Source organism: Drosophila rhopaloa, unplaced genomic scaffold (genome assembly GCF_018152115.1).
Source record: "Drosophila rhopaloa isolate 14029-0021.01 unplaced genomic scaffold, ASM1815211v1 contig_150, whole genome shotgun sequence".
In the NCBI taxonomy this organism is placed as follows: Eukaryota; Metazoa; Arthropoda; class Insecta; order Diptera; family Drosophilidae; genus Drosophila; species Drosophila rhopaloa.
Genome location: NW_025335029.1, coordinates 670,716 through 681,922, shown reverse-complemented (window position 1 = coordinate 681,922; position 11,207 = coordinate 670,716). Strand labels below are relative to the sequence as shown.

Sequence of the window (11,207 nt, the reverse complement as noted above, 5' to 3'; positions counted from 1 at the left end):
GAACTTACCAGTTTTCCTGGTACTGAAAGTCATAAATGACCTCCTTGAGCCACTCGTCATCGTAAAAGCTGTCCGGATCCTTTAACGTCAACTTCGGCGGGTTGTACAGTCGCCTTAAGTCGTTCATGGCCTCCGCGGTGGAGGTGACCGCTCCTGTCCCCCGGCCCTGAGCACCCGCTTCCTGTTTGATGGCCATTGCTGCCGACGGAGTCTGCTGTTGCATCTCCAGCTTTTTAACGCTGATGGTACCCACTGCAGATCCTCCAACTGGGTTTGAGCCTCCACAGGAACCAGCTGACGTTGCCGCTGTGGGCGTGGCCGGTTGATGGGCGGGCACACTACCCGGACCAGTGCCCATGGATTGCCCACCAACTGCTCCTCCGCCGGATGCATGATCCGTATAGGAGGGCGGCTCCACGCTGGGCGTCTGATGGACATAAGGCGAGGCCGTAATGCTCTTGTTGTCGTGCTGGTCCGTTGGCGTAGGCGCCGGTGTATTTTTATCCAGCAGGTGGTCAATGGGCGTCGGCGGCTGCTGCAGGTTGGAAACGGAAGTGGGCGCATGTGGACTCATGTTGAGTAGCTGTGACGTGGGAAAAGAAAGCAACGAGTTAGTAAAATAAGCTGGCTTATAGTCTTCGTCTTCGTTTTTGGGTCGTCACTTGCACTCACTTGCTCAGCGGGCGGCACGGATGTCGGTTGAGAGTGCGCCGAATTGGGATGCGGAGAGGGAGCGGGTGTGGCCGGTGATTCTACGGAGGCAACCGGCATTGAGGAGTCGCCGCCCAAGGAATTCCGGGAGTACGTTGAGGCTCCGCCATGTGGCGTTCCATGAGGTGTATTCGCCAGATGTCTGTTGGAAAAAAGGAAAGAAAAATATCATCATTAGCATGGTGGTAACAAGTATTCCCAAGTTAAGTGAATTTTATTATTTTGAATTAGGTTATGTACAATGCTCAAACTACGGATAATGTAGCTATGGATACACAGGATTGCGTGTATATTAATCATTTAACGTAATGTATGGTTCGGGGTACTTCAGCAATTGAAGTGTCCCAAAAATAACTATAGGCAAAATTAAACAATAAACCACATCCATTGTTTTAGGTTTAAATAAATTAACAAAACCTTTACAGCTGCAAAATAAAAGATTTTATATGAAGTGCTTGGCAAATCTCTACAAATTTATAAACAAAATTAAATATGTTGCTTTGAAATACTGATCTTAAGAAACTTTTTCAAATCAAAAATAATGCAAAATGTGCTAATAAAATATTATATGGCATCTAATCACAAATATTTTAAATCAAGAACTTCAAATTCGTGGATTGACACCCAAATAATTTTCTTTATAAGCTTTAGAGATTTATTAAACACTCATTTCATTTGTATTATATATGCAATTGTTATTTACAAATTGAAAAACCAGCGAAAGAAATCAAAATCATTCCACAAAATGCATAAAAACCTAGAAGAATAAAACAAAGATCCATGCGGCACCAAAACCAAAGTACTCAAACCCAGTATCCAACAGATACTCGTACTCAATCCAGTACCGAGTACTTGCGAAACGGGCCATGAGAAAATGAGAACGACAATGGGGAAGTGGATTTGGGGGGTGGACGAGAGTAGGGGGCAGTAGATACTAAGCTAGTTAAATGCTACGAAACGTGTTGTATGTCCTCGAAGTTAAAAATATTTTACAATTCGTAATTATATCGTTGCTCGCAGTCTTTTGTGTTTTTGCATTGCTTTGTTTTTATTTTTTGATGTTGCTAATTAACCATTTACCAAGTGAATTAGATTTAGAAATTGTTATTGCAAAATGGCGGCACGCGAATGTTTTTTGTGTGTGTGTGTGTGCTGACTCCTTTTTTGGGGGCGTAGTGAATTAAAATGTGCCCTTCTTTGATTCCAGTGTACTTTGTTAGGGGGCAGAAATAATATGCTCAAAACCAACCAACAAAATAATAAAACATAAGAAAATCATAAGGTTAACAGAGCGTGTGAAGAGAGTGGATAGAAAAATATATAAATGTGGAGAAAGAGCGAAAGTAGGAGTACGGGTGGAATACAGAGCAGCGGTCAAAACAATAGCACTAAATGCCTTTCACTTAATGTAGATTAATATGAGAATTATAACTAATTGTCTTTTTGGACAGACCATTTAAATATTTACTTATTTACATTTCCTTAATGTTTTTTTTAATATTTTTTATATTCATTTTTTAAAAAGCAGCCAAAATTATCATTAAATCGGGCATTTTCTGAGGCCGCAAATTATCCAATTTTTTTATATTTCTTTTATTGCATTTAGAATCAAGCAAATCACTTTGAGAAAAAATATAATTATATTAAATTACCTAATTAAATAATTAAAAAGTCCTATATCCCCTGTGCTTTTGTTTTGACCACAACCGTATATAAAAAAGATAAAACTGAATAGCGTTAAACTAAAATCATAGGCAGCACTGGCTATAATGAACAGACGCCACTCCACTCAACACACAAACCTTTGTTTTGGTATATTGGTGTCTGTTGTGGTGTTGCTGTGGTTTTTGGCTCTAAACGTGGCCGAGGAGGAGGCGGTGGATGCCAGCGAATGGAGCAACCGCTTGTGGAACGGCACATTGTGACGCCGGAGGGCGGTCGCGGAAGAATTGGAGGCGGAAGTGTTGCTCAGGGAACTGGAATGATGCGATGTAGCTGCTGCTGCTGCTGCTGATGCTGATGCCGGTGGCACAGGCGTTCCCGGTCGCTGTTGCTGCTGCAGATGTTGCTGGTGGTAATGTTGTTGGTAGGACGACGACGATGAAGATGATGACGACTTATTGCCGCTGGCACCGGTAACTGCTGCTCGCAATGCCGGCGATCCCAGCGGTTGCTGTGGTCGCTTGTTGTTGCTGATGTTGCTAATGTGGCTGTTGCTAATGTTGCTGTTGCTACTGATGCTGCTGCATTGGGCGCTGAAAATTGTTTGTTGGGTATTTTTTTCGGGTTTTAGACACTAGCAACACAATTTTAAACGTTTCGCTTTCGTAGCTCTGTCTTTTGGCTGAAGGTTTTTATTTTTTGTTGCTGCTGTGTGGGTTAGGTAACTCAAAAAAAAAATTTGTATAGAAAAAAGAACAAAAAAATCTATGGCCTAACGCATGCACAGATAACAGCAAAACATGGTCAACTACCGCCTTTAACTGCCTACAGCTTGCTAAGGTAAAGGTACTTTTTGGGCATGCCATCAAAGCGGGTTTTTTTGTGGTTTAAGGGGGGTTTATAGGTTTTTAGAGGGAGCACAACATCTCCCCTACATCAATTTTATGTGAATATCAATATCATATAGGGATAATATTAAAAAAATTATTCTAATAGAGGCAGCAAAAAGATTAGAAAAAACACGCGCAGGGATAAAAAAAAGGTATTTCCAAAATCTCTAGAAATGTAAACGTACCCAATAAGAATGTAAACTTAAAAAAGATTTTCAGAAATTTACTTTTCCCATTATAAAGTGCTATACTTCAGGGGTCTAAAATTATTTTCAGCAAGACTATAAAAACCAATTATTGTTTCTGATGCTAAATCTTTAGTCAAAGAAGCTACAGAAATATTCAAGAACCACTCTGCGGTAAATTTTTTAAAAATGTGTCCAACCGTATTTCGTATTGTTTTTTCGTATTTCTTTAATTACATTGACACTTTTCCTAAAAATATAAACAACCTTAAATAACACTTAAATTTCCCTCAATTTCTTGATAATAGCCGATTACAACAAACAAACTCAATAAGAAAATATAAAATAGCACAATAAATAAATTATCTTGGACAATTTCAGAATCTTAAGCTACAATTTGAATACCTCTAGAGATTGGAGAATACCCTTGCATATAGAGAGTAAATAAGAGGTCAGGGGGAAACTCTTCTACAATTTTTAACGAACTAAAAGAACAAAACTCACTTTGTGCATATGCAGGGCGCCTTTTGCATGGGATCCACAAAGTTCCAGAGCTTCTGACGCTGCTGTTGCTGCTGCTGTTGAATCTGCTGCTGCACCTGTTGCTTGGAATCCTGCTGCGGCGGTTTATTCTGCTCATTCTCGTCGCCATCTGTCGATGCCCCAGTTCCGGAGGAAGGTGTAGAAGATGCCATTGCTGCTGCCGCCGCTGCAGCATCCACGTGGAGCGTGTTCATCACGCAATCCTGCCAAGTTCGTTCTGGCATTTCCACAGCAGCCGAGGCGGGTATGTGAGTATTGTTGGTATTAAAGGTGAAGCCCGAGGTGGGCCGTTGATCATAGTAGGGCTGGAAGGCGAGACGCTCCAGGGCGCTGACCGCTTGAGGAGCTGCCTTGCAGGATACCTCTTTGGCGGAGGCGGAGGAGGCAGAGGAAACTGCTCCTCCTCCTGGAGCATTAAGGGAAGCAGGGCCCATGGGAATCGCTGTAGCAGAAGGACCCGCTCCTAGAGAAGGAGGAGCAGCCGCAGCACCCGGTGGATAGGAGAGCGAGGCCAAACCAGAAGCCTCAGCCGCCGCTCCGCTCACCGAACTTTGCATCTTCTGCATCTCGACGAACTCCATGTGCTCCATGTCGTCCAGATCTGTGACTAGTACGTAGTTCGTGGGATGATACATCTTATGACCACCTGACGATTCAGTTTATATAGGTTAGATTACAAGTAAGCATTTATCTAGTGAGATTAACTCACCCGAAACCACTTCCACCACGGGTGGCACGTCCGTGTTATCCTTATTGCACAGCGGAAAAAACGAGGCCCAGTCCTCGAGGATCTTCTCGGCTATGGGATCGCTGGCCTTGTAGCTATTGCCGGTGAGTATGGCCGCGATTCCAAACGGGGCCAACATCACCTTGCGTGCATGCGCCGGTGGCGCCGCTTTAGCTGCTCCTTCGCCACCATCCAGTGGCTCCATACCGGCTCCATTCGGATCTTGACCAGGATTAGGCACTGCTCCGCCTGCTGACGCCGCAGATCCTGCCGATCCTGGCGGGGAACTGGCCGCTGCAAAAGCGGCCGCCGCCTCGGCCAAATGCTCCTTGGTCAGCGGACGAACGGCGGGATGCTCGCGCAGATCTATGGAGGCGCAGACGGTGTCGCCGTGAACGAAGAACGTGAATGAGAAGGATAAGTGCTGGGAGCTGTAAGAAAAAAGGGAAAGTATTAGCAAAAATAATCGCATAGGAAGAATGGGAGACTAAATTAAATGGGTAACACTTGTCAATAACTTGACCTTTAACTTATTACCTCTTTTAATTAAAGTTCTTTAAATAAACTCTATATTTGGTAAATGAAATATTTCTCCTATTCTTTTTCTTAATTTATTTTAACGTTAAGCTTCGTATGACTAGAGTTTAAATCAAATTTGTAGTTTATATAAGCAATTACGATAAAAATTAAGCAATAAATGTAATCAATTTACTGATACTGATGATTTATACATAATTTGCCTATTAATTCATTTATTTTTAAGTTTATATAAGCAATTATTAATTCTTAAAAACATTTATTCATTTATTTACTGATTTGACAAACGTAAGGGGGGCAATAAAAACCAAACAACCATTAATATTTATCGATTTTTAATGACTTTCCCCATGAAAATGAGCTAGCTAAATATGGTTCACTATCAATTTCGTAATGTGGAAACTGAACTACATAAGCATTATTCTTTTAATGGTTATTATAAGTAAGGCAAAGGCTTTTTGAAAATGTCGCAGGAAGAACGATGCAATGTCACAAGCTTCAATGCCATTGCACAGAGTTCCTGTTCTTTATTATAGGATATGGTCTTAGTGCGAATTGGATGTGATTTTCAGCATGTTCGCATAAATTAAGTATTTTATCCAATAGGGTAATAGATTGACTGATTTCTTTATTTACACATCATACCTTCGTCCAAAGAGACGATCGCTGGAGGTGCAGGGCTGCACGAACCATTTGCCGAATCGAACAATGTCCTTGGTGAGCACGAACCTATAATGGATATTGGATTAAATTTTATCAGATTTAAAGCTCTGGATAGTATTACCTCTCCATGAGATTGTGCAGCGCTTTGAACAGCAGCGATCGGCACTCGTAGGTGAGGGCTCCTTTCCAGGTGCCATTCCAAAGCGCTTGGTTGGCTAGAAAAATAACAATAAATAAAGGACATTTATTAGAATTATGAGTTTTTAAATGTAAAATATTTATTGTAGTAAAACTGCTAATATTTCACCATTGTTTTTGTAATGGTTATAACGGTCAAGAGAGTTATTTTTATACCCTTGCAGAGGGTATTATAATTTTGGTCAAAAGTGTGCAACGCAGTGAAGGAGACATCTCCGACCCTATAAAGTATATATATTCTTGATCAGGATCACCTCCTGAGTTGATATAGCCATGTCCGTCTGTCCGTCTGTCCGTCTGTCTGTCCGTCTGTCTGTTTCTACGCGAACTAGTCTCTCAGTTTTAAACTTTGCACACACCCTTCTTTCCTTTGCACGCGGTATATAAGTCGGAACGGCCGGGATCGGCCGACTATATCCTATAGCTGCCATATAACTGATTGATCGGAAATGCCATAACTCTGCTGTTTGTTAAGTTAGGAAGTTGGGACTTTCTATGGGTTTTATATTTGGCCAATCAATCCGACCTAAAATTTCATATGGATCGGCCGACTATATCCTGTAGCTGCCATATAACTGAACGATTGGATTTTTTATGAGTATTAAGAATGCATCATATGAATAATTTTGGAGAATATAATTTGCAGAATATTCTGCAAGGGTATTTCAACTTCGGCTCCGCCCGAAGTTAGCTTTCCTTTCTTGTTTTAAATCGGATTATTGATATTCAAGGGAAAGTTTTAATAAAATTTAATGACTCTGACAGTTAAACTCATTAGATCGTAATAAAACTTTTAAGATCAATAGGTTATTGCCTTTTACAGTGATATTAACTACCAGTAATTTATTACTCATATTATCTATCATATTTAAGTTATTTCAACATTCGACATTTCCTAGTTTCAGATCTGAATGGATTTTCAAATACCGGGTAATTTCGTCATCACGTCGCACTTAAATTTCGAAGATTTTTGGGGTTCATTCAAATGTAAAAGTGGAAAATACCAACCACAAATAAACAAAAACAAGTAGAGGAGAAAATAAATATAATTAACAACACTAAGAAAAACAATGAGAAGAGTCGCCTACAACGCAAAACAATCAACATCTTATTTTCTCTTTCGCACTTTGCCTCTCTCTTTCTCGCCAAAGAGAAGTCAACCACGCGCACACGCCTCGAAAAAAAAAAACAAAATGTTTTAGACTATTTATTTTTGTTTTGTTTTCGTTTGTATTTCTGTTGCTTTTTTGGAAAATAACAAAAAAAAAAACTTAGAGCAAGATAGCTAGGACGCCAAAAAAATAAGCTCAGGCGGGACTAAAGAAAAACTGTGGATAAAGATAAAAATATGAGTAGAGTGGAAAAATGCAACTTGAAAGAAAAGAAAAAGAGAGGAAGACAAAAAGCCGCCAGGCAACAAAATACAAATCCCAAAGCGGAAGTGCAAACACTTGAAAACAACTATGTAAAAGTGCAAGCATGTAAAAGGAAAAGAGAGTATGAAGGAGGAAGAGAAAAGAAAAGAAGGGAAACAATTTGTAAAAGAAAAAGGACAGTTTGAAAATTTTTGGAAAATTCCAAGCATCCACCACCTGCAAACGCTCATGTAGCAAATCTCTATTTCTCTCTCTTTTTATTCTTTTATTCTCACGCCTGCACTGATTTTCGCTGCTTCTTCTTTGTCTTTTTGGTCAACAAATGTTGCAAAGCTAATTACATAAAGGTAAACAACATATGTAGGCAATAATCAAAGATAAAGCCACTGAAACAAACAACTGTTTGTATGAGTTTTTTGTGGGAACTGCTTTGCATTTTTTTTTCTCTTCAATGAGATCAGCGTACGTTTTATTTTTCAAAGACGCTTAAAACTCACACATAGATATTAAAGGGCAATGTACGATTATGCCAATGTGTGTGTGAATGAGTGCGTGAGAGAGTCTGCCTCCTTCTCTCTCTTTCTCCTCCTCACCACTATTATTATCCCACCATCACCATATTTCCCATACCCACTTCCAATTTCCATCCTGCAAGCCGGCTCTTCTTCGGTTCTCTTCTTCCCTGAGGTCACAAACACACACATTAACACACTCGACCAACGGCAAAAAGTTCAAAGCTCGCCAAATAAAAAAAGCCCACAAGGGTAGGCCAGCAAAAACAAAAACAACAACAACTGCAGCTTCAGTCGCTCTCTCAGCAAACAAACATAATCAAGAGACGAGACAAAACAAAACGGTACGACAAACAAAAAAAGCAACAAAGAACTAGAAGTGACTTCAAGATAAAGCAAACAAAATTCAACGTCCACGCAAAATCATCTTTGATGGTTGTAATTTTACTTTTCTTACATATTTCAAATGGTTATTAAAAAATGTCTTTGTTGAACGATTAGTTATTAAATGCATTGTTTGTTTAAAAATGTAATTTAAAACAAACCAACAATTTTTTCTTGAAAATGAAATGAAAAATTATACAAGATTAAAAGAGAAAATGAGGATATATAGTAAAGATAATAACTAAAAAAATTACCACTTTCACCACACATAAAAAATCTTTGGGTTCTAATCTAAGCAATGTTGTTACTCTAAAAAAACATTGATTTTATTCCTCGGGACTTGACATTATCGTCCATAGCTGCCATATATGTGCATATTTTCCAACTTTTCCAAAAATCTTCCCAACCTCAGAGCTTCGGAACAGGAATCGTAATCGGGTGAAGTGAATCGGAATCGGGAATCGGAATCGACGGCGACTGCTCAATGCAAATTCCACAAACACACACATGCCCATCTGTGTGGGTGAATTTTTTTTAGCACGTGTGGTTTGTGCACATGTTGCTGCTGCTCTCTCTTTCTCTCTCGCTCCCCAAGAGAGAGGTGTAAGTCTCTGCGGAAAGTAGCGAGTAAGAGAGAGTGATTGCTTGGGAGACAAAGTGCCGCTAGGTGCACTCGTTCACCCACACACACACAATATTTTCCGCACTCTCTTTGCTGCTCTTTTTGTTTGTGGCCCAAAAAAAAAACAATGCTATTTTAGGTTAACATTTTGCTAACGCAGCATATCACCCTCTCTCACCTTCTCTCTCTGTGAGAATTTCACCACAATTGTAGCGTCAAATTAAGTAAAGAGAGCGTTATTTAGCACTTCTGCATCTTCCACAACAAGAAAAAAAGAACACAGCACCAAGCAGCAACAAACGTTTAATCAAGGTCAATAATCTGCCGCACACACATCGAAAAAATGTTTAGTAAGCTCAACAACAAAGCCAAAATGCAAAACCAAAAGCAGGTAAAAAACATGAATGCAAAAGGCAACAAACAACAAAATGATCAAGAAAGCGCATTGTAATTAAGCTTGCAAACCAGTTTAAGCTCATTGAGAGAGAAGAGACGCAGATGAGAGAATCGCTTTCTGTCTCTCAGAGAGCACCACGTAATTATTGGCTCCAATTGTGGAGCACACGCACACAGCGACCCCCAACACGCTAACGCACACACGTAAAATTGACAGCTGTTTAAGGTAAAAATTGTATGGCATCAAAAATACCACAACAAACTTTAAGTACAATGACAACAAGTAGCGTGTGTGGGGTGTTTTTTTTAGGAGAGGTAGGAGGTAAAAAATGCTAGCATACAAGGAAATTTGGGGCTAGGGCTACTAAAATTTTCCATCGCGTAGGCGTCCGAAAAAAATGGCCAAAAACACATACAAACAGGAAGAAGAAAGACAAGCTCAAAGCCCTACAAAATGAAAAATAAATTGGTTCACAGTGGCAGTGGTTTAAAAAAAAACCTCATTGGATTAACAACTAATTAAATTAAAAAAATTTACAAAATGCATAATACGAAAATGGTTAGAAATTATCTATTAAGATTTACAATGGCTTACCGCCTAAATCAAATTCTGTTTTATAATAAGTTATGTATATCCAATCAAACATTGTTTAATAATGCCTAACAAGATACGTATCCTTGGAAAACTAAAAAACAATATTTCTATTTATCTTAACTAATTACGCACAATTTGTGGTTATAACAAAAATGGTAGTAAGTGAAAAAGCCCCTTTATTTCTTCAAGCTTGGATATTTATTTTCACTGTGCAGGCTGGCTGAGATTTGCGGCGTTGCCGTTTTCAGCCACAAAAAATCAGAGAAACAATGTGCTCTCTCTTCGCCTCTCTTTGTGAATTTCATTCACACGCACTCGCACACACACCCACACCAACATGATGGGGGACGGCAATTTTTTGCCAGTTTTGTTGTTTACGGCCGAAACAAAAAGGCTATAAAAAGAAACCGAAAATTCGCACAAACGACGGAGACAAAGTAATGTCAATGCAATTAGTCAATGTCCTTGTCATTAAAAAATGCAATAATAACAAAATCAAGGCGTTGCAAAAGTGACAAAGACAAAAACAAAAACAAAATTTCATCAGCGGTAAAAGCTACGTGCATTCAACTCTCAACTTCAGACAGCGAAAAAGTGCGCGCCTAAAAAAAAAGCGTTAACGCAAGCAGGCAGCAATAGCTAACTGTAAAATCAGTGGGCCCCACAATGACGTAGGCAGATAACGAAATATACAGTCAAACTTCCGTATCTCGTATATTAATCGGGCAATTCAAAAACAACTTCTGTATATTTAAGTACATCTAGTAACTGAATCAAAGTTATACAGAGTTTTAGGTTTAAATAACTATTAAAATAAGTTTGAGTTATATTTAAACCCTTTTTTCATTTTTTTACAATAAAATATATTTTTCAATGTTTTACAATGGAGACGGAAAAGTTTGCATCTGAGTTTAAAAATGTATATTAAGGGAATTTTTACGTTTATTTTATTGCCAAAGATATTAATACAGATATTTAGATATTTTATTTAGAAAACTTCCTCTGTGAAAAATTCTTGTGCGTTTAATGACTCTTTAAGTCAACTCTTTTTTAGGTCTGGTAAATCTATTAAAACCTATTAGAGGAAAGTATTCATTCATTTTATTCAATATTAAAATAAGCAAAAATTCGGCATTAAATTTTTGCAAATAAAATATTGAAAGACTATAACTTATAAGATATACATAAAAGTAAGCTTTTAGATTA

At 38.9% G+C, this 11,207-nt stretch overlaps 1 protein-coding gene and 1 non-coding gene across 7 annotated transcripts in view; both read right to left on the bottom strand.

The window, feature by feature from the left end:
* The window catches only part of LOC108048405 (mediator of RNA polymerase II transcription subunit 13), a 28,855-nt gene that overhangs the window by 8,482 nt on the left and 9,166 nt on the right, over positions 1-11,207 (bottom strand). For 5 of the 6 annotated variants that reach the window (XM_017129011.2, XM_017129010.2, XM_017129008.2 and 2 more), the window contains exons 4-10: positions 6,040-6,133; positions 5,901-5,984; positions 4,701-5,149; positions 3,953-4,637; positions 2,514-2,966; positions 673-853; positions 9-583 (exon numbers count right to left, since the gene is read on the bottom strand). In XM_017129011.2, coding sequence (XP_016984500.2) covers positions 9-583; positions 673-853; positions 2,514-2,966; positions 3,953-4,637; positions 4,701-5,149; positions 5,901-5,984; positions 6,040-6,133 — 2,521 coding nt within the window. The remainder of the gene's footprint in view (positions 1-8; positions 584-672; positions 854-2,513; positions 2,967-3,952; positions 4,638-4,700; positions 5,150-5,900; positions 5,985-6,039; positions 6,134-11,207) is intronic. The other variant, XM_017129012.2, reaches the window with a different exon arrangement.
* Positions 5,718-5,859, bottom strand: LOC123037168. The gene has a single exon (XR_006417389.1).